At 36.4% G+C, this 24,497-nt stretch overlaps 1 protein-coding gene across 1 annotated transcript in view; it reads left to right on the forward strand.

Annotated features, from left to right (window-relative positions):
• TRIP4 (thyroid hormone receptor interactor 4) overlaps positions 1–24,497 on the forward strand; it is a 45,093-nt gene that overhangs the window by 13,591 nt on the left and 7,005 nt on the right. The window contains exons 6-11 of the mRNA XM_016141075.2: positions 563–692; positions 2,650–2,865; positions 6,190–6,316; positions 9,774–9,961; positions 11,418–11,542; positions 12,576–12,667. Of these exons, the coding sequence (XP_015996561.1) occupies positions 563–692; positions 2,650–2,865; positions 6,190–6,316; positions 9,774–9,961; positions 11,418–11,542; positions 12,576–12,667 (878 nt within the window). The remainder of the gene's footprint in view (positions 1–562; positions 693–2,649; positions 2,866–6,189; positions 6,317–9,773; positions 9,962–11,417; positions 11,543–12,575; positions 12,668–24,497) is intronic.

Consider the following 24,497-nt stretch of genomic DNA (forward strand, 5'->3'; position numbering starts at 1 on the left):
CTTCTAATTTCTGAGGGAACTCAATAAATTTTTCATCTCTGAACTTCAGTGTCTCTTTTTTTTTGAACTTCAGTTTCTCACTTGTAAAACAAAGATAATACAAACTGTATAACAGGGTTGTTCTGAGGATTGAATCATATAAGATAAGATATATTCAGTGCCTAAGCATCTGATAAGTTCTCATTACTCATTATTCTGTCTTCCATTATTTAGTTTTGATATATAAAAATATATTTAAAGGTAATATTCAGCCCTACTCAATAAAGCATTTACTTTATAAGGCGTTTTTATATTGTGTTGTTAAACAGTATGGTACCCTTAGTGATCCAGATTTCCACAAGAGAAGAAATAGACTTTAACATTTATTGAGAACCTTTTATGTGTCAAGCACTACTTGGTTTGACAAGTAAAGCCTGGCCTGTATACTTGTTTGCTTTCCATTGAAATGAAGGCTGTCAGTCATCAGGGCACACAGATTTCTGATATTTTGTTCTTTGCTGCACAGGGATACAACTATTTATATTATAGGCTGACACCACTTGATTTCCTTATTTAATTTCAGGGACGGAGAATTCTGGAAAGGTGGACATCTCTACTAAGGATCTTCTTCCTCATCAAGAATTGCGATTTAAGTCTGGTCTGGAGAAGGCTATCAAGCATAAAGACAAACTGTTAGAGTTTGACAGAACTAGGTATCATGTGGTTACAATAAATGCTAAGAAGTAGACTAGTCCACAGGTTCTGCCCATTAAAACGTTATTTTGACACTTGATGCATTCTTAGCAGTGGAGTATGAAAGGGTTTACAGGAAAAGAAGAGCTGGCTGCTTTGCTTTGGAGGCCTACATGCTGGTTTGGAATCCATGTTTGAATCAGAAAAGGTCCCAAGAGGATCCCACCCTGCAACATTTCTTGATTTTTAGCAAGTGCTAGTATAACCCCTAGAAAATGGCTTTGGATTGACAGAATTCCTCACTTGTTTCACTGGCAGCCATTCAGTTAGTCAGCCAGTATATATATATATATATATATATATATATATATATATTAGAGTACCTACTATGGGCATACCGTTGTACTGGGCTGTGGAGAATCTATAGGAAAGTTGCCCCTGGGAAGCTATATATATAACATATGACTTCCCTTTCCCCTTCAACACTAAATGTGTTTTCTGAATCAATGATCAATATATTAAAATGTTCCTAAGTTGACTCTTAACACTCCTACACTTTTGTCATTTAGTCCACTGACTAATCCACTGACTTCTTTTTTAGGAGACAGATATTTATAGATTTACTAGTGCTATTTTTTGTTTATTTATTTTTTCTTCTTTTGAACCAAATATGTATTGAAAACCAGTTAATGGTTTAAAAATGTTTAAACAAGGCTTATATGCTCATTTCTCAAATGGCCATGCAGGAATGTAAGAGTCCTTAGAGAGACCCTGAATTTCTTACTTATTATAACTGACCTGGTTGTCTCTTCCTGGCATTAGAATCCTTTGGTTAGACGTACCTACTACTTCCAAATCATTTGCTGTGAATACATGAGATAAAACTTTGAAAGCTAGTCCTTAAGTAAGTCTATCATACAGTTTGTAATTCCATATTCACTCTTAATCTTTTAACTATCACTTTTAGCCTTACTCAGTAAAACTTACTAGCAACAGAAATGGAGTACATTTCTCGATAAATAAGACCTGGAATCTCTCCCTGTTGAAACTGCCTCTTTGCTTATGTGTTCAAAGGCATTATTTAAGTTCACATACAGGACCAATTTTTCCTGAGCCCTCTTAAACTTCCAACTCAGTCTACTTTAAAACTTGTATAATTCCAGCTGAGTCCTGAAAAATTGATGTCAATGTATTAATATGATTTTAGTATTTCTCTATGCCTATGTATATTGCTAATTTGTAATTATACACAAATCCAGTCTCAACTGGATTTATAACTTTGGAGTGTCACTTATGTGAGCCCCAGATTTGTTATATGTAGAATGAGAGTGGATCATCAAGATTCCTTCTAGGTCTCCATTTCTTTGTTAGTATAATCTTAGAAATAGGCCTGGTTATCGTATTTTGGCGCTTGCTTCAGTGTGTTAGGGACTGGAGATGAGGGCAGTGGGGTTGGAAATTGACATATAGTGGTAGAGTAATAGGACGTCCTAAGAGTAAGCCACAGGACTGAGAGTCCAGATTAGAACTCCAGTTTCTAAGAGAAAGACCAGCAATCAGGCCTAGCAAGAAGAGACTGGGTGTCCCCATTATAGGAAGACTAGCATATTGAACCAAGACATGAACTCAGATGCAGCAAAATGAGACAGAAGCTCAGTTATCAAACGGTGTGGGCCAGTTTAGGAAGAAAAGTAGAAGGACCATGAATTATGGTGCTGTGTCTTTTCCTGCCTGAGGGTGAGATTAGTTCTAGGAGCTGAGCTGAGCCTGCAGTGGGTATAAGATATATGCAGAAGCTGGGAACCAGGTTGAGCTTGACCTGATTTTGGAGCTTTCTTGGACATTCGTATTTGAGGTAATAACCTTTAGGATAGCAGAAGAATAAGCTATCTTGAAACGGTTTCCCAGTGAGTCCTTATTTGTCAACAGGTGACCTAATTGCTATGTGTGATTTTTTTTTTTTTTTTTTTTTTTTAGCATTCGAAGGACCCAAGTCATTGATGATGAGTCAGATTACTTTGCCAGTGATTCTAACCAGTGGTTGTCTAAAATTGAGCGGGAAACTCTGCAGAAGCGAGAAGAGGAGTTGAGAGAATTTCGACATGCCTCTCGGCTCTCTAAGAAAATCACCATTGACTTTGCAGGCAGAAAGATTGTAGAAGATGAAAATCCACTAGCCGAGTATCATAGCAGGTAAGTGGGCAGTACCAGAAAGGGTATGAAAGAATAGAGCAGTTTGACTGTAAAGGATTTGCCTCCTCTAATGGATCTGTTATTTTTGTTGATTTTTAAAATAATATATTCATTTGGATTAGAAACACGTACGAGTAGCTTAAGAGATTTTTGAAAATGAACAGGGAGGGGAACTTGTCCTGCTAGATAATTGCTGTAGTTTTATAAAAAACTTTTTAAAACAAGGTACATCTTGGGCACAGAAATAGATTAATGAAACAGTAGGGTCCAGAGACTTGTGTGTCTGCACTATGCATGGGTGTAAATTTAGTCATCAATAAAAGTAAAATTTCTAACCAGTAAAGAAGGGATTAAATATGATGGGATGATTGGCCACCATCGTAGAAAAAATCTGTAGTATATTATTTGTACCTCAAATCTTTACCTATAAAAAGTTTGAAGAGTTCAATGTAAAGGATCAGAAAGAAATATAGAAATATAGAAGAGTATATTTATAGTTTGGTGTGATCTCTTTCTAAGCAAGTTACAAAATCAGGAAGTCAAAAAAGCATAAGATATTTTAAATATAGTAAAAAAGTACCAGACTTAGAGAAAACATTTTAAACATTTTTACCAAATAATGATAGCCATACTATATAAAGATCTCCTGCAAATTAAAAGAAAAAGACAAAAAAAAAATCCAGTAGAAAAATGGGCAAAGACTAAGAACAGGTAATTTACAGCTGAAGAAATAAGAATAGTCATTAAATGTTTGAAAAGATGCTCAACTAGTTAGGGAAATGCAGATTTTTAAACATAATGTATCATTAAATTGGCTGAAATAAAATATATATAATATTGCATAATCTGTGAGTATAGGAAACTGGATATGCTCTCTCTGAATGGAAGTGTTAAAATGGTATAGCCTCAACACCAAGAGCAAACTCTTAATGTACACTGTGGATTCTGGGTAATAATGATGTGTCAACATAGATTCATTAATTGTAACAAATTTACCATTCTAGTGAGAGATGGTTGATAATGGGAGAGGCTCTGCGGGTATACGGGCAGGGAGTATATGGGAAATCTCTGGACCTTATGTTCAATTTTCTTATGAACCTAAAAATGCTTTAAAAAATAAAGTCTATTGAAAAATTTTTCATTATGGCCAATTCCACGTTACCAACATGAAATCACTAAACCTAGAGTTGATGAAAGATATGTATATTGGCTCCAGCAAAGTACTGAAAGGAACACACATGGAGATCTCACCCTGTTTTCTGTTTTGAAAATGACACACATTCATTCTCATTCTCTCTCTCTGTCTTTCTGTCTCCCTCTCCCTCTCTCCCTCTCCCCTCTCTCCCTTTCCTTCTCTCTCTCCCTCTCCCCCTCTCTCCCTCCCTCTCTCCCTTCCTCTCTTCCTCCCTCCCTTTTTCTCTCCCTCTCTCCCTCTCTTTCTCCTCTCTCTCCTCTCCCTCCCTCCTCTCTCTCTCTCTCTCTCTCTCTCTCTCTCTCTCTCTCTCTCTCTCTCTCTCTCTCTCTCTCTCTCTCTCTCTCCTCTCTTCCTCCCCTCCCTCCCTTCCTCCCTCCCCTCCCTCCCTCCCCCTCCCTCCTCACACACACACACAGCTGGGTATTGGTGAACACAGTAATGTTTCCCACATGCCCAGTCCTTGGTCCTTCTCTTTCATACCTGGCAAATTTATCATAGAATTTTCCTAAACAAAAGTTATTCTCTCCCTAAAAGGAATTCTACCACTAGCTTCAAAATAATTATTTGTTCTCACCTATTACATCTATGATACACAGATATAAAGAAAAAAATAAAATTATTTCTTGGTTATTTTCTATTAATTTGTATTTTCCAGGTTTTCCATAATAAAAGTGAAATTGGACAGTATCCCAAAATTTAAATTGTGCATTCTTTTGATTTATCACATACATACCAGATATCAAATACTAGTTTCTTCATCCTCTTCTCAACAATTTAAGAAAATATTTGCCATTCTGATACATGAAAAATAGTATTTCATCATAATTTTTATTCACATTCCTATGTTTGGGTTGTATGCTAGTAAATGAACATTCTAAAAAATGTACCGATTAGCTGTTTGTATTATTTCTTTGAGAGATTCTGGAGTTCTTGCTATACTTACCACTATTCTGTATCTTAAATCTATTGTCCTCCTTCCGATGCCACTGTCCTCATCCTGTTTTAGACTCACCTCTTCAAATTCTTTTACTTTTTTTTAGCTTCATGCCTTTGTTTTTACTTTTCCCTTGGTTTGGAAATCTCTCCCCCATTCTTTCCCTTTCAGATATCTACCTCTCTCTTGAACTCATTGGCATAACACATGAGATGACAGGATATTAAACACTAGCTAGATTGTGGCTGTTTCATAGTATTATGTCTCATATTTTGTTCATTATCTTTATAGCTCTCTTAAACCTGCCACTTAGATTCAAAGCTTCTTGAAGGCAGGAACCATGTCCTCTACACTTTTTAAGTTACCTTGCATATAAGAGGTTCCTAACAAATATCTCACTGTGTTCAAGGTCAGGTTCAGCCTTTCTTACTAGTTTTTGTTATGTTGTGCCTCAAAATTATCATCTACCACATTTGTCAAATATCCAGCAGGGGCATGGAGTAAAGCAGCAAATGTAGAGCTATAGAGTAGAATAAGGTAACTGTTCCTACAGACCTGTGATCTCTTATTAACCAGTGGGATTAGTTCCACAATTTTTAAATGAAAATTATCACATTCTTTTATAGATTTCGAGCCAAATATTCATAGCATACATGAACATAGGCACAGGATAACATGGGATATGTCTGATGACTAAATTGTAGGTGCTACAGGACTTCTGAGAAAGGAGTAAGCACTTTTGCGCTGGACCAGTAGAGGGCCTTATTAAAACTTCTGGGCCTTGAAGCAAGAATAGAATTCAGATCAGCATGGAGGAGTGGAGAGAGGGACTTCTAATGGGCAGAGGAGTAATTGAATGTGTTGAGTAAATAGGCTGCCGTTACTCTTCTGTGGGTCAGACTGTTTCTAGGCTTTTCTAATCTTGACATTTTTAATAATCTTGTTAAACAGATGAATTATTGTAGTATACCTTACCTATTTTCTTAGCATTCTGGAACTTTAACTGGCTCATATTACTTAAGATTCTTGGAATGAAGAGAAGAAAGTGATGGGGAGGATCAGGGAAGGAGATCATTCATGGACCCCTCTTTGAATCTCAAGTTTTATTACTGTTGAAGGGTTTTATGTTGGTAAGTAAGGATATTCTGAGCATAGAACATTAACAATTATTGCATCTTTTGGTTTATTATCACAGACTAGATGAGACAATACAGGCCATTGCCAATGGAAACTTGAACCAACCATTGCCCAAATTGGATAGATCTTCTGAAGAACCTTTGGGAGTTCTGGTGAATCCCAACCTCTCCCAGTCCCCTCCCCAGGTTAGTGGACTTTTGTTCTAACTGATAATGAGAGAATTTTGGGCCCAGGTATTTCTTCTTTAAAGTATGCCTGTTAATAGGTTTTAAATACCAGTCTGCTCTCTCAATAGACCCACCAGTCTTATTCTCTGGCTCATTTTTTTCCAGTTTTTTTGCAACACTTCTGACAAATTGACCTTTATTATCTTTTGAGTATTTCCAAAGAGAGGGCTTTCTTAAGTACTGTAGAGATTTAGACAATAATTGTAGAGAATGTTCTTTACATTTTTAGAATATCGATGGTCTTGTAGAGTAGTGTTTTAAATTAATACATTAATTCATATATTCAGTGTTATTCATGTTTCTATCAAGTACAGTAAACATCTGCTATGTACAAGCACAGTAGTAAGTGATCAACCAGATATTGCTTCTATCTTCAAAGAACTAATAGACTAGTAGGGGAAAAGATTATATAAGTAGCTCTAATACTAATGGTGAGATAAATAAAGATCAGCGGAAACCCACAGGAGAGAAGGACTACTTCCAGTTGAGGGGAATACAAGAGGCTTTTATAGGGGAGCTGGCATTCATTAAAAGTAAATATCTAGGAAAATGGATGTTTGGGGAGAGTAGGAAGAACATTCCAGGCAGAATTAACTGTAGGAATAAGGCATGGGTACACAAAAGCATGGGGGAACTATATATATGTACACATACATATATGTGTGTGTGTGTATATATGTATATATATACATATATACACACACACACAGGCAGAATTAATTGTAGGGATAAGGCATGGGTACACAAAAGCATGGGGGAACTATGTATGTATATGTGTATATATACGTATATGTATATGTGTATGTATGTATAGAATAGGGAATTTGGGCAACCTAGATAGTACTCATAAAAGGGATTATCATAAGAAATAAAGTAGGTAAAACCAGATCACTACAGAGCTTAAATGTTTAGGAAGTTTTCACTTTTTTTTTTTTGGTAAATGTGAGCCATAAAAGGCTCTTTAATAGAGGGATGCAATCAGAGCAGTGCTTTGGGCAGCTTAATTGGAAATATTCATTCATTCAGCACTGCATATGTGCCAGGTTCTTTGCTAAGTGCTGGGAAATTAAAAGGTAAAGGCCCAGCTCCTATCCTTAAGGACTTCTAAAGGACTTCAGATTTAGTGGGAAGATGTGTTTGAATACAAATAATTTCAGTTCATTAAAATAATTGGTGTGATAGACACATGTCATGGGTACAATAGGATTTTAGGAGAGAGAGTTCATAAACCCATTAAAGGAGTCAGAGAAGAAATAGTGTTTGAGATGAGACTGAAGGGATGAATAGGAATTTCCAAGCAGAAAGACCTGGGGAGGGAATTCCAGATAGAAGATACAATATGTACAAAGCCTCAACATCTTGAGAGCATTGTAAGTTTGGAGAACCACAAGTAATTAATTATTGTTAGAAGTTAAAATGAGCTAGTAGGTATATTAGTTTCTTAGGGCATCTATTACAAAGTACCACAACTGGTTGGTTTAAGACAACAGAAGTTTATTCTTACAGTCTCAACACCAAAACCAAAATGTTGGCAGGTCCTGAAGGCTCTCTTGCCTCTTTAAGCTTCTGGTGTTGGTAGGCATCTCTTGGTTTGTTGCTAAGTCGCTCTAATCTCTGACTTCACATGACCTTCTTTCCTGTGTGTCTTTGTCTCTCTGTGTGTTCTCTCCTTTTATAAGGACACCAGTCATTGGTATGACCTTATTTTAACTTGGTTACATCTTCAAAGACTCTATTTGAAATAACGTTGCTTTCATAGGTTCTGTGTGGATATAAACTTTGGGGGGATATTACTTAACCCAGTACAGTAGGCATCATCTTGTCATGAAAGCCCTCATGTCTCATGCTAAGGAGTTTGGTTTTATCCTAAAGTAAGCAGAGTCCTTGAAGAATTTCATCAGAAGATTGGCTTGACTTCCATGCCTATGTAGAGAATGGATTGGAGGGAGGAGGAGTAAGACTGGAAGCAGAGAAATTGCTAAAAAGGTTATTGCAGTAGCACAGTGGAGAGATGATGAGGGCCCAAATTAGTGTTGTAGCACTAGTAGGGCAGTAGAGAGCTTTTTAAAGGCTGAAAATCTAGATGAGACCAGTTAGTAGGCTCTATAATAATATTATTGAAAAGTAATGAGATTAATTTAGCAGAGTGGCTGTGGGAATAGAGAAAAAGATAATATAAACAAGAACAGTAATAGAGATAGAACAGAGAATTTGGGCAGCAGAATTATGTAAATACCAACATTTTTATGAAATCACTTATTATTCCTGTAATGGATCATTTCTTCCTCTCTGTTCCTAGTTAAGGGGTTATATCCCTGTGTAGTATTTACTCATTTCTGCCTTATATTTTGGATAGTTATTTATCTGTCTTTAAGTTCCTTGAAAGCAAGAACCATATCTTTTTTATATTTTATATGTCTCACTACTTTGTGTGCTTTTCATATAGTTAAGTACTCAAATGTTTGGTTTTTTAAGATAGGACATAATTGACTAAAGTCATAAAGTTTTATTGCAGAAAAAGTCTTAGAGATTTATTTAGTCCAACCCTATCATTTTATAGTTGAGAAGACTGAAACCTTAGGAGTTAAATGATTGCTTAGAATTTCTAGACTACCACTCAGCATTCTTCCCCTTTATAAATTACTAAAAAAAGTCAAGACATTAAGACAACTAACCCCAGCCTCACCATCCTAATAAAACCTTTTTTTTTTTCTCCTTAAATTTCAGAGCACTCAGTCTTCTTGCTCTGGAAGAAACATTAACCTTTGTCATTCTCTAACTAAATTATTGCCAAGACTCTTCAGTTTCCTGTAATTACCTGTACCCTGTGATTTTCTGTTCTCTTTACATGATGGGAACCTTGTTTCAGTAGTATTTCATCCTCTTTTTTTAGAGGACAAGTTGTTCATTTCAGGGTAAAAGAAAACTTCATGTATCCACTAGTTAGAAATGCTGCCTGGCAGCATCCGTTTGTCTTTACAATGGTACCAGCATGTGATCCTGCCCCTAAGCACATGAAGAATGTACAGACCAAAATGTTGAACCTTCATTTGACTGACAGTTGAGAAATTGTCCAGAAACTAATATGGATCATTAATAAGCATAAAGTAGAAATAATTACAGACCAATTATTTGGTCTGATAGTTGTACTGTTGCTAGAATTGAGAAGCTATGTATGGAGATTTCAACATTCTAATTACCTTTAAATTGGGACCTTATGATCAAAACTGGGGCTCCTACTGATTTATACCTTCACTTTTTTGGCCCTATTTCAGACAGAGATAGGATAAAATTTTCTAAGGATATGTTCCCAGTATGATTTCTTCATTATTAGCATTCATCTCATTTTGTACACCTACTCTAGCTTCTTCCTTTGTCAGAACTGTATATTTGTTTTGTTTTTTTTCCTGTATAGTGGGTAGACCAGACAGGTGCAACCTCACAGAAGAAAGCTTTCCATTCAGCAGGATCAGAACTAGAGTTTAACTCATGTCGGCACCAGTTGCGAATCCAGGATGAAGAATTTCAGGAAGGCTTTGATGGTGGCTGGTGCCTTTCTATGCATCAGCCCTGGGCTTCTCTGCTTGTCAGAGGGATTAAAAGGTAAGGAAAAGTAGCTTCCTCTGAATTATAAAGCTAGTTAGTGACAGAGATGGAATTAGAGTTTAGGTTTTCAAAGTGCTTTTTCATTTTTACTGTAAGTCTCAGTTGTTTCTCTACTCTCCTGAAAGAAAATTTATTATCAGCATTTAGGAACAATGATTTGTTTTTTGGTATTTTCATGATTAGTTGTGATTTTCCTCTTTCATTAAGGTTCATTACCATTTTTCTCCCCTCTTCAATGTCAGGCTTCCTTGCTTTGGCTTCTAAATGTTTCATAGTCCACATCTATGGTGCCATTAGAACAAATGGATAAGAATATGCTTCTGCTCCAGGGCACTAGGCTCTCAGATATCTGTTTTCATTCAGTTCTCTGCATTTTAGATGTCTTCCTTTTCTAAAACCAAAAACTAAACAGCCTTGCTTTCTGCTGAGGGAATCAGAATGTTTACATTTCTCTCATCCTATTTTGGATCTGTATTATTTAGATTTTTTCACTGAAAAGAACAGGATGAGCAGCATCCAACCCACAATCAGTAACCCCACAGAAATAAAGTGGGTGGTTCTGCCACATTTGTGAGACTATTTTCTCAGTAACTCCTCAGGTTATTTGGTATAGAGGGCAGGAATGTATTGATTCATTCCTCGTTTACTGAGTACCTACTGTGTGCCTGGCACTCTTCCTGTTCATCTATATTTGAAAACAAAGGATATGAGAAATTTCCTATTTCCCATTATAAGAATAGTATCTTTAAAATAAATGTACTTTATTTTATAGGTGGGAACTAAGAGAGAAACATCTTTTTATAATCCTTGGAAAGTAGTGAGTAATTAAATTCTTTTCAATGCAGTCTGTTATTTCACTTACAGATTCTTTCAAACTAGTCAACAAGTTGTTTATCTACAAAGAACAGCCTTTATACAATACTTAGAAAATATAAATGAATGTAGTTGCAATTTAAAGAGTAAAGATAAGCATTTTTATTTACTTAAATTCTATTAAGTAATAATTATAAAGATACTATTCTTGGGGAGCTATGTGTGGTTGAGAATTTTTTCTGTCAGGTTGGAGAACATTTAGTTAATAAATCTTCCAAGAAAAGTTTAGCCTTTGACTCAGAAAGGCAAGGATTTCCATTTTTGTGGGATAACCTAGATGCCTTTAAATATAAGATTTGGATTGTGGAAGTCCTAAGATTAGTGAAAGATCCAAGTCTAAGTTATGGAGATCAGATTTAAAAAAAAATAGGAGCTGAAGAGGAATTATCTTTGTTCCTATGACAGGAAAAATTAGAAAACAGGTTTGATACTCAAATGAAGGGTTTTGTGGGAGAATTGTTTTTTGCAATGCTGAGGTATCCTCTAAAGATTTCTTTGTTCAACTGGATAATTTGCTTTATGTTATGAGATCCTTCAGGACACTAAAATGTAAATCCTTCCTACTAATTTTATATTTAAGGGTGGAAGGCAGAAGCTGGTATACCCCTCACAGAGGACGACTTTGGATAGCAGCCACAGCTAAAAGACCCTCTCCTCAAGAAGTCTCAGAGCTCCAGACTACATATCGTTTTCTTCGTGGGAAAGGTAACACCCATATATTCTCTTTTCAGTCTTACTTTCTGAAGAGAGGTTATTGGCATTCATCTTTTTTCACTTCTTGTGGCTTTTTTTCCCCCTCGAAAGTGATTTTAAACTATGTGTGTGTGTTTAGTGGCAAATCATGTTCAAAGCATGAATTTGTCAAGTAGTGCAAATAAAAATATCAGTTCCCAACACCAGAAATCAACCAGTTAGTCTTAACTTTATCTGAGAAAATTATCTCCATTTTTTTTATCTCCATTTTTTTTTTTCTATGAGAGTAAAATGACTACTAAAAACTGGGATCTTTAGATTGGGAAGAATAGCCACAAATAAGAATTTTTATTGGGAGTGACCCAAATATACATCTGCTTGGATTTAGACAGATCGAAGTTGGTTGACTTAAGCAATGTATTTTGGGAATCACCCCAAGCACCCTAAATATGGATTTGAAAATATGCTTCTGATGCTTGGGTATCTTTCCTTCCTCTTATCCAGATCATACAGTTCTTACGAAGGTAGAATTAGGTGATATTACAGAACCACCTTGAAAAGTTTTTAAGAAACCAAGCTTTAGGAATCAAAAGTGCATATTTCCATAAAAATGTACTTCTGTTTCGACTGATATGACTGGCTTGTTTTAAATTTGTGTGTTATGACATTCTTAATGTTTTTATTACATTTTTATGGGTTTCCTCTTGACACCTATAGCTTGTTTTCAAAACCCATCACCACCAACTCCAGTCTGATCCAGTTGGGTATAGTGGAATTGATTTGTTTGGAGTAAAAATATGAGATCCATGAACTTCATTGATTTGAGGGTAATTTTCCTATAGCTTAGGATGTAGATACTGGACTAAGCCAGGCAATCACAATTTTTTTTTTTTGCTAACATATGAACAATCTGCCAAATAAAAACGTAATTGTTTTCCTTATATCTATAAATAGATAATAGAAAAAATAATTTGTTTGAAATTGAAAACAGTTCCAGGGTCAAAAGAATGAAATTTATCTAATCCTTCTGTTATTCTTGATTCAGATGTGGAATTTCCCAATGACTATCCATCAGGTTGTCTTCTAGGCTGTGTGTACTTAATTGACTGCTTGTCTCAGAATCAATTTAAGGATCAGGTAAGTAAAGAATATTTCTCTTGGACAAATGCTTGGTTTGCCACTATAGCTGACCTATAGATCCTTCAGTACAAAATCCTGGAGATAGTAAGGTGCTAGCAACTAAATTTAGGTATGTGAAGGGAATCTTTTAAATTGGAAGTGTTGGGGAGAGAAAAGACCAGGAAAGAAACAGAAAACTTAGTGATGCTTTGGTTTCTTGTTTATGGAGGACTGTTTCATATACATTTCTTCATAAAAATCTGTTGCCACAATCCAGCTAACCAGTATATGGTCCTCATTCCTTGTTAAAACTTTGCTGCTTTTGGTGAAGGAACTCACCATTATCCCTTGAATTATTTCAATTAGGTGATGAGGATGGTAGAATTTGTTATCACTTAATCTGGAATATTTGGTCCAGGCCAGAGAATTCATGATAAGCAAGTATGTTTGAACGCTGATTACTTGGACCGTGCCAGGTTTGAGTGGGGATGTGTGTGTGTGCGTGTGTATACACATTGTGTATGTATTTATGTATTTATTTTTATTTATTTTAATCAGTAAAGATTGAACTAACATAACTAAAATACATTTTTGAACAGCAGAGGGAGCTGAAGGACTTCAACTTAACTGGAAATCTTGAAATTTAGAGCCTTACGTTTAAACTCAGACTAGCAGAAATCCAAAATGGGAAGGTATATCCTTGAAGCATGAAGAGTCTTACCTAATAGTATGGTTTTCCTGTCCTTTGAATAGTTACTTTAGGCAAAAGGATTCCACCACTGTGCTTAAGAAAATATTGTTCAGCTTAATTTTTCTCAGTAAATTCTTTGTTTTCTAGACTTATATGCCTTTCATTTATGTTATTACTGTTTGCTTTTTAAAAAAACTCTTCCTATCTCACCTTTTCTTTTCTTCATACATTTTAGCCAGTAGTTATTATCCCTTTAGTTTTCTTTCATTTACTTTTGGATTGCCTCGTTAGCCCTTCTCTGATTACTTTATGTTTATGAATATAATGCATACAATTTGGAGTGAGTTTTGACTCTGAGCCTTTTTTTCTGCTTTTAGTACCAGATCTAGGCAAAAGCATAGATACGTGGAGGTCGTGGGCTTTTCCACACCCTCTGTCCTTATGGACCTTTTGCCCATTTTTTTAGTATCTTCTTATCTCTCCTCTCCCTTTTTTTAGACTAGAAGTAATATAAAAATTCCTTACATTGGTGTAAGTTGTACAATTTCAGAGATACACAGTCATTAACAGCTTAGTATAACTTAATGTATTATATTTTCTTAGGATATTTGCATTCCAAGAGAGAAACCCAGCAGCTTCTGGAAGTGTGGGTGGTGATTTTTTTCTTAACTCTCTTTGTCAGTCAAGCAAACCACTACCTGATACAAGGTCAAGTGATTTCTATTGCTGGACAGTTTGCCAATCTTCTTTCTGCCACGAATTTATGTTGAGAAGAGTAGGAAGCTATAATCTTAGTCTACAGAGTACCACAAGGCTTACAGGAATTAGAAGTCTAATTAACAAATCTTTAGGTTTCTTAAGGATACATCTCTTTCAGGGTAGCATGATATTCCTCTTTTGAGCTTATGTTCTGTCTTTTATCCTGAGGCTGCTGAGGGCAGCACATAGAAGGGTAGGAATCCTCCCATATGTTTTCAGCTGTAGATCCTGGCAACTCTCCTTGTGAATTTCCGTGATGTATGACATTAGAATGTCCCAAAATGCCAGAAGCCTCTGAGCTTCATCCAACACAGGAATCCCATGCTTATTTTCTCTATGGTCAGCTTTTCTGTGGCTTTTCCCCGGTGTTTCTTTTCTGTGTTTGAGGGTAGCACATGAATGTATTCAGAATTGATATTAGCCCTGTTTGGGGTTTATTTATTGGGTAAGGATCTTACCACTTTTAAAAGTCGTAGCTTTGGTATTTGGCTGTTTTTTGGAAATTTCTTGAGCACCTTTGGTAATCTATCAGTCTCTGTTTGAACTAGGATTCTATGGTGTAGGAAATGTGATTGTGTAGTCTGTTTTACCAGCCTTATTCTCATTTCTGCAAGAACGAGTTGAGAGTTTAGGAATACTAGCATTTCCCAAACAATTTCATGGCATAGGTGGAGCTTCCATGGCGGAGCTTCCACCTAATGTATCTGGTGACTATAACTTACAGTGTTCCCCAAATTTTTTGACCACAATCGTCACACCGCTCCCCTCCCCACAACACTTCCTACTTTCATACTGCAGAACCAGTATTTTTCTGTTTTATACAGTTTACGAAGTGCTAGTCTAGGTATGTTTGGGTTTCTTTTATCCTTGTAGGTTAGCTCATTGAGGAGACAGTTTCCTGACCTGTGTCTTCTTTTTGCATCTCCACACTCATTTCTCATCACCCAGCTGAATTGTATTCTTTGAAAACCAGTGTGGATCTAATGATTTTTATTTCAACTGATACTAATTTCCTAGGTGACTTGGACCACATTTTGTACTCCATCTTGTTACTAACTTTTCCTTTCCCCAAAGAAACTCAGTAATTTACTTCCTGACCTTGCATTCTTGGCCTTTCTTCGATAAGTTAAAATATACTAAGCCCTCACTATTTTTGGCATAGTGTGATCATTTAGTTCCTTAAAAAATAACAAAAGGCTTTATTAGTGGTTGTTTAAAATCAAGTGCACTACACTGTAAGTGGCTTTAAAAACATGTGCTTAAAATGCTTTCCCCTGAGCTAAGAATTCATCTTCCTTTTATCTTCTAAGAATAGTATGGCTGGCATGACTAATTTGTGCCAGAAAAAAAAAATCCCACTAGACCTTCAGCCCTCCAGAGTAATAGCAGGGGATCAACCTAGACAAGGTAGGGAGTGCAAATGAAAGGGCTGTGAGCTCAACTCAGTAGAGAGAGGTAGAAGAGAGCCATCTAGTTAAAACTTCTGTATTCCCCTGGAAGGAACCCATGCCGTTTACCAGCGTTTTATCTGCCAGCAGCAGATGTAAGCTCTCAAAAACAGCAGGGAGGATGTTGACTGCAACAATGCATCAAGGCTGTGGTTTGTAACCTCAATAGTAAGGCAGTTAAAACTTTTTTTTTTTTTAACAAAGACATTTTGATTGCCAAATCTATAACCATTAGCAGCTGTGGTTTGAACAGTTCTCTAGACCTAACAAGTTTTCAAACAGAAAGCTGAATTGGTGGCTTTTGTTTCTACGTGTCTGTGTTGTGTTTGTGCTATTTATATCCCTGCCTTCAATAGAAAATCTCTTGTCTGAAATCTCCAACGTCATTGATTATTCAATTTCTTCTGTACTTAATTCATTCCTCTGCTGCCAGTTTACTGACCCTTTAGTCCATTTGATCTTGGCTTTTATAATAACTAAGACCCTATCTTTAAGGAATTATTTTAAAGCAGTTCTGCTGGGTGCCTCTATAATTGACATGAGCAATAGATTGTAGTCTTCCAGTGGGGAAGACTCCTGTATGAGTATCCAAGTGATACAGATCTTCACAAAGATTGCAGATAACATTTCACGTGTAATTATTGTCTTCTGTTGCCAGTAGATAGTCTATAAGTCTGAGAGGTAAGAAATTATAGAATGAAGGAAGTAATTAACAGTCAATATTCAACCTGGGCATTGGCTTTAAAAATGCAGTCCCCAAATTTTCTTTTTAAAATATGTGAAAAGGTCCTCTATGTTGTACTGAGAAAACCTGCCAATTTATGTACATTCATAAAGGATCATGAGGACTGTATCTGAGACCCAGCAAGAGAGGAATTGTATGTCTGCCACAGCTAACCTAATCTTAGGCAGTTCTTTAAAATCACAACTCACTTGTGTGAGACAGGGAATGTATTTTCAGAGTTCTGATGATGACTAGAACATTTACTAGAGTTTCTAGGTCAGAACAGACTATATTTGGAGTTTTTTGCAACCTGAACATCAAGTGCTCACTTAATGGGTTGAGGTCACCCATTAAAATTTTTAATAATTCAGGAAGCATTATGCTTTCTATCGTATTTATCCTGAAGAGAGGAAGGGACTATTAACACTTTTCATTTATGTACATTTTTTAATGTTTAGCTTTGCATCTGAAATGAACATATAGTTCTTAGGTTTTTCTTCAGTATTTATTCATCAATAAATATTTGAGTACCATGAATCAGACACTGTTTTAGACACTGAAGGAGATAAAAAGTTGAATCAGCTATGGGTTCTATCCTCAGACTATTTGAAGGACCACTATATACCTAAGATATGTATGCAAACAACCAAATACAAAATAAAAAGCAAAAAAGCCTCTGAGGATCCAAAAGACTATGAAAAAGATGACTTTTGAATGAGCCTTGAAGGATTAGCCATAAAGTCTATTACTTTTTGATCAGTTATTACGTGCCAGTCCTACTATATATGTTACTTTCTAATCCTCACAACTCCAAGCAAGATATCATTACTCCTCTTTGAGAGATGAGAGAATTTAAGACTCAGTTAAAATGCATATTTTCAGGCAGTAAATGGTAGAATTGGGGTTGTTCTTCAAGTCTTTTTATTTTGATGGTAGAAAAGTGTATTCTAAGGAGAGGGAATAATGTGAGGTGGGAATTTATGTGGCTATGCAGAGAGTAATAGCAAACCAATTTGTTGAGAGAAGAGTACGGATGAAGAGGACAAGCAGCAAACAAAAAAGGAAAGATATTTTGGTCAGGGTTAGATAGCTTTGAATGATAGGCTACAGAGGGAAGACTTTTTTTCTGTAGCCAGTTGTGGGTTGGGGAGAGGTGTTTTGAAGGTCATCAGAACTTTGCTTGAGGAATCTGGCAGCAGTATGAATGATGGATTATAGTGAAGAGACTGAAGAGACAGAAGACAACTGAGAAGGCAGTTGTCATCTAGGGTAGAGATATTTTTTAAAAATCTGCTCTAGGATAATGCCGTGGAATTAGATAAGAGGGGGACAGATGCAGGAAGTTTTATGTAGGTAAAATCAGTCACTTAACGTGACACCTTTATTTTACTTATAAGTAAACCCAGGCTTAAAGAGAAAGTAGTCTACTTGATCTAGAAGGAATCTGCTGTAGCCTTGCTATCTTCTTATAATCTGTTCAAGGCTTCTTGATTGGCAAATTATCTCCTAATTTAAGATTTTATTGTTCATAATATCATATAAGCATACATTGAGCAAATTTTTATTGACCACATGTCACAGACCAGGCACTGTGCTAAAGACTAAGGGTACAGAGTTTTAACAAGATATTCCATTCACTTTAAATCTTAAAGTCTACTAGAAGAGACTGAGACAAGAAAAACCCAACCATAATAATAATCATATGAACAAAGGAATGCACAAAGGAGGGGACCTAACTCTTGACTCAGCTTGGCTGTAGGTAGGGTAGAGAGGGTTAAGGAAGCTTCTATAAAAGGTGAGTCCTAAAGAAAGCAGAAGTTTTGTCTTCCTCAATATATCATCCTATATCATGTCTCCATGCTCTTGTCCACCAGGAGAGTTCCTATTCATTCTCTATAACACCTCAGTTGTCCTTCTTACTGTAGAAAATCCCCTGATCTTACCCATTTCTTCCTTGGCAGGATGTATCACTTCCTTCTCTCTGCTACTCAGTTAATATTTATTTTATTTTTTACTTTATTATTTTTTTAATTACCCTCTCAAAATATGTTCACGTGTAGTGCCTTTAGGTGGTCACCATCTATGTGTTATTCACCTTATCTCCAGTGTCCTAGCATATACCCTGGCACAGAGTAGGTACGCAATAAAGGTGGTGACAGTTAATTGAGAGGCAGGCAACCTTAAATGCATTATAAAGGAATTTGAATTGTATTCTGAAAGCACCTGTGTAAATGATATAATGAGACGGGCGTTTTAGAAAGATTGTCCTGGCAGCAGTAGGAAGGATGGACTGGATGGGGCAAGCCTAAAAACATGATTTAAGAAATTATCATGATCGTCCAAGTGAACCATGATGAAGGTCTGCAGTAATGCAGTTGAGTTGATCAAAGAAGAACAGACAATTTAAATGTTTAGGAAGTAAAGTCTATAGTACTTGGTGATTTGATTGAATATGAAGAGTGAGAGAAAGAGAAGTCTTGGGTAAAGTTGGGTTTTTGGCTGTGATGAGTGGGTGAATGGTAGTACCATTATTCCAAATGGGGTATACAAAGTAAGAGAGGAGAATTTTCTTTTAAGGTAAATGACTTTTTAAAATAAAGGAGCTGTGACAAAGGAACCCTATTTTGTAACGGTAAAGGAGAAATGTTTCCCTATAATTTTTCATTTGAACAGTTTAAAATATTTTGGTCTGTTCTAAATGACAAGTGTTATTCGATTGTTGATGTTAATAATGCCAAATTACTTGATGACTATCTTAACTTGATATGTCAACTGAGGTCAAAGGATCCTCTGAGATCTGCCTCAGAATAGGTATTCTCAGTTGAGTCAAACCAGACACTAGGAGATCAATCTAAAATTGACAGAGCCCTTAACTTTAGAGGAGTCTTAGCATTCTGAGGTATTAGTTCCAGGGTAGACTTCATTGGTTAAGAAGTTTACAATGTAGTATCTGTAATTAAGAGCAATTTTATTTTGGTTCTCACTAGTTTAAGTTGGAATGGAAGCTTACTGTATGAAAATTAAGATCAAAAATAAATTATCACTAGTGGGCGATTTCCATTTACGTCTTATAAAGTCAGGGCAGAAAAGCTATGAGGTTAATTTCAGAAAATATACCTGATGGGTTCTTTTGAGCATCGAGATTCCAGCATAGTATTCTAAAGGGCACAGAAAGCCACAGTAGAAATTTTGCAGTGAGTAGGATAGAACCAGGAGACCAGTGTTGTGTGGCTTCAACAAGATTATCTTCCACAAATGGCCATAAGACCTACAAGCTGCATACCACTTATCTCTTATTATTTTTATGTGGTGCAAATATGAATTGTCTCTGTAGCTTGAGCTGAAACCCTCAGTCTTTGATACTGGGTCCGTGATTTGAATTGGGTGCTAGTACATGGGAGTTCAGCTATCTCACTTTGGGCCAGCTGGCATGATCTGTATTCAACCTCAGCCAAATATGTAATAGTTCCAGTATCATGATCATGTGTTATTCTAATGTGAGAAAACTTTTATCCTCCAGTACAGTGGGGCCTGAGGTGCTTGCTATGCTGTGAACACCTTGAATTGCTTTGAAGGTAAAAGTAAATAAGAACTATTTATCAGAGAACACAATTGCTTTCAGGATTTGCTTCTTTGGATCTGTTATGCTTGTGGCCTTTTTTTTTTTTTTTCATTAGACTCATTTCCTTCTCTCTGAGTGTTATCACCTCAGTCTACTTGGAGTTGGTTTTAAAGCTAACTAGATTTCAGAGCCTGATTTCATGTCCTATCTAGTTCCCCAAAGTTCAAACTAGAAAACCTACAGCAAATATATGTTCCTGTCAATGAGTTCCTTCTTGACTATTTGCTTTAGCTGTTCTGTGGAGACGGATATAAGATTTAGATGTCATCTGGAGATTCGTAAAGAGTAACATTGTTTAGGAGTTACTGATTATTTCAGTACAAGGACTAAATGGAGGCTTGCAGAGTTGGTGAAAATGCCCATTTGGTCTTGAATCAGTAGTGGTTACCAAAAACTAGATGGCTGGTGAACAGTTTCCCTCTGGAGGGGAGATGAGAATGGTTATTTAGTAGTTAATTAGCTATTATGTTAGACAGCTATGAAACTTATGAGGCATGAAAAAAGAATAGCCCCACCCCACCCCACTGCACCCCCACTCCTGCTCTTCAGGCTAGAAACCAGATGATAAGAGTCATGTTGTCTTAGGCAGGAGCCGCAGCAACTTTCTGAAGAGTCTCTTGTTGATTTTGAGGTAGTTGCTTTGAGTTGCTTGCTTGATCTTATAACCCACATTCCCTAACTTCCCTATTGTGCTATGTCAGTGACCCTTAATCTCGTATCCTGTCTAAATTGAATATGACATCCAGAGTTTATCCACATTCTTCACAAATACAAACCACCCCCTTCTTGATTTATTCTTTCCCTGAGTCAGCTGCATTTTAGTCTTTTGACTCTCAGACCAAAAATTCCTTTCTTTTAAGTCTCTGACCTACTTGTTGGTGTATAATGTGGTCCATAGTGCCTAGGGTATGATCTCAGAGATTACGCTTTTTTGGAGGTACCAAGGTTCTGCCAAGCTGACTTTGCATTAGTATATTTTGCCATGAAAAATAATCCCTTCTACCAATGCATAGGCCTTACCCTTCTTTAGTCCTTGTCGGCTGCTTTGCTTTTCAGCCCTGTTTCTTATAAACCTCTTAAAATTCAGTGGTAGAGTTTGAGGAAAGGGATATTCACATGAAACTTGGATTAAAATTGCATTGGAAAAGTTGATTTTAAAGTTTATCTTTACTGTGAAGCATGAATATGGATCCAAGGAACCTTGTTTTATATTTTCATTTATTCATTTATCCATCCTTTTTTTTTCCCTTTGACATTAGCTTACTCTGTTAATATATGTCAGGGTAGTTTTTATTAAACATAGGGCCTTATTGGCCACTTGCCAAGGCACAAAAGTTTTAATTTAGCTTGAAGGATAACAGATTTACAGAGTAGCACCTGCTTTAACCCAGAGTTATAGTCCTAAGCATGTCTTGTTCCCAACATGTACATAGTCATCATTATTAAGATAACCTTAATGAACTAGTTGGTAAATTCGTTGTTCTTTCATTCAACAGGTATTTATTGATTGCCCAACTAAGTGCCAGGCATGATCCTAGATGTAAGAGGAGTAAATTTTGACAAAAATGCTTACCTTTGTGGAACTTTCATCCTAGCAAGGGGAGTCCAAATTTTAAAATTTAAATAAGTAAATTATATAGCATCAGATGATAGTAGGTGCTATAGAAAAAACATAAGGTTGGAGATGGTGGTTAAGAGTGCCAGATTTGTGAGGTGATTGGTGCTTCAGTGTTAAATAGAATAATCAGAGAAGACTCATTATGAAGTTGACCTTTAAAGTCCTGAAGAAAGAGAGAGAGGAAGCCATGTGAGTATTTAGGGACGTGGTGGGGAGTGGGTAGCATTCCAGGAAGAGGGAATAGGCAAGTGCAAAGACCCAGAGGTAGGAACAACAGGAAAGCTACTGTGGCTGGAGTAGAGTGAAAATGGGGAGAGCAGTAGGAAAAGGCATCAGAAAGGAAATGGGAGACTAAGTGTCTAGGGACCTGTAGGTCATGGTGAGGACTTAGACTTTAATCCTGACTGAGATAAAAAGCCATTGGAGGTTTTAAGCAGAGGAGTGACATGATCTGATTTTTTTTTTTTTTTAATAGCTCTTGCTGCTGTTTTGAAAATAGGTAAGAGGGAGGTTAAGGGCAGAAACAGAGAGACCAATTAGAAGGTTATTGTGGTAACTAGGGAGACATTGTGATGGCTTGGACCAGGGAAGAGGCCATGGAGGTCTTAAGAAGTGGTGAAGATATTGGATATCGTTTGAGGGTAGAGTTGACAGGATTTCCCCCTGGTTTGGTTGTGGGGGGTGGGGGAGGGTTGGCCTGAACAACTGAAAGGATGGAATAGCTATTTATTTATTTTAAAGGAGTATGAATAAGAGAGGAGCAGGTTTGGGAAGGAAGTCTAGCACCTCGAATTTAAAAAATTTTATTTTAATTGTGGTAAAATATATATAACGTAAAATTTACCATTTTAAACATTTAAAGTGTACACTTCTGTGGCATTAAGTATATTCACTATGTTATGCAACTGTCACCACTGTCCATTTCCAGAACTTTTTTTATGATTCCAAACAGAAGCTCTACTCATTAAATGGTAATTTTTTTTTCTGCTTCCTTCCAGCCCCTGATAACCTTGATTCTACTTTCTGTTTCTATGAATCTGCCTATTCTAAGTACCTCATATAAGTAGACTCATACAGTATTTGTCCTTTAGTGTCTGGCTTATTTCACTTAGCATAATTTTTCAAGGTTCGTCTATACTGTAGCATGTTTCAGAATTTTATTTTTAAGGCTGAATAATATTCCATTCTATGTATATACCGCATTTTGTTTCTCCATTCATCTGCTGATGGATGTTTGGATTGTGGAAACTGTTGGATATTGTGAATAATGCTTCAGTGAACATTGGTGTACAAGTATCTGTTTGACTCTCTGCTTTTAATTTTTTTGAGTATATACCTAGAAGTGGTATTGCTAGATCATATGGTAATTATGTGTTTAACTCTTTGAAGAATCACCAAATTCTTTTCCACAGTAGCTTCACCATTTTATATTCACACAAACAATGCATGAAGGTTCCAATTTCTTCACATCCTTACTAACACTTATTATTGTCCATATTTTTTGCTTTTGTTTTGTAATAGCCATCCTAGTGGATGATAAGCATTTTCAAGACCTTTTTTCTTTTTCAGTTTTATTGAGATACAAGTGATATATAACATTGTATTAGTTTAAGATGTGCAACATAATGATTTGATATTTGTATATATTGCAAAATAATTACCACAATAAGTTTAGTTAACATCTATCACCTCTTATAGTTACAAATCCAGGACCTTATATTTTAACTGTAAGACTGAAGGAAATCACCAAGGGTATGAATGTAGAAAGAAGTCTGAGGCCTGATCCCTGAAACACTCCAACATTTAAAGGAGGGGGAGGTGAGAGGCAGTTAGTAAAGCAGCAAAACCAGGAAGGGAATGGTATCCTGGAAGTCAAATGAGGAAGGTATTCAAGAAGACAGAAGAGAAGAATTTTATCAGCTTCTACAGATCAATTGAAACAAGAACTGAGAATTGACTATTTGATTTAGCAACGTGGAAGTGAATGATGACCTTTACAAGAATGGTTTTGGTGGAGCATTGAGAGTGAAAGCTTGTTTATAGTGAATTCAAGAAAAAATAGGAGAAGGATTTGAGGCAGTAGTATATTATAATCTTTTAATGAATTTTTTTGTAAAGGAAATCTGAGAAATGGGGCAGTAGCTGGAACAGATTGTGGGCTCTGGAGAGTTTTCGATTTATGACAGACATACAGAAAGTATGTTTGTTACTAGGATTGATCCAGTAGAGAGAGAACACTTATAGATGAAGATGAAAAAGGAGAGAATGGCCGCAATGGCTTGAAGTTTTGTAAAAGCAGAGCTGTGAAGTCCTGGCATCATTGTCCTCTGCGTCAGCACTCTAAGACACAGAGAAGAGAGAGCAGGAAAATTGAAGAGATGTTAATTGTGACTGCTCCTGCTTTGGCCGATGTAGACTTAGGTTTAAAGATCTTGATAGCCCCCTCTGGTTTTATTTGTGCACCTCAGCAGTAACAGCGGGACCCTGCTTTTCTTTGAGTTCTAAAAATCCAGGGGATAAAGAGAGAAGAGGGTTTACCCTTCCATCTTTAGTCTTTCTTTTCTACCATGAACATTTTGATCTTGCTTGTGAATATAATTGTGGCTGATATTTGATATTATCAAGTTTATGAAAGTACATGCTATACCTGTTCCACACTGAAAGTCATGGTATGTGGGCAGAACCAAAAGCTGCTTAAAACCTTTCTGATTTTTGCACAGAATTACGTATCGCCTAGCACAAGTGGTCAGTAAAGAAGGTCCACTTACAGAGAAACTTGAATTTTCTTACTGAAACCTTCGTTTCTACTTTAGAGCCTTCGATATTTAGAGGACACATCTTAGCAGGTGAATAAGAGTGGAAAATAATTTTTATACTTTTGATGGTAATTACTATGAGAAAGACTCCTTTGGTAATAGAGACTGACCCATAGTTGTAGTCAGCCTGTGAGTCATATTTGTCAAACATACTAATCACGAGACATCCC

Source organism: Rousettus aegyptiacus, unplaced genomic scaffold, assembly GCF_014176215.1.
Source record: "Rousettus aegyptiacus isolate mRouAeg1 unplaced genomic scaffold, mRouAeg1.p scaffold_m13_p_3, whole genome shotgun sequence".
Taxonomy (NCBI): Eukaryota; Metazoa; Chordata; class Mammalia; order Chiroptera; family Pteropodidae; genus Rousettus; species Rousettus aegyptiacus.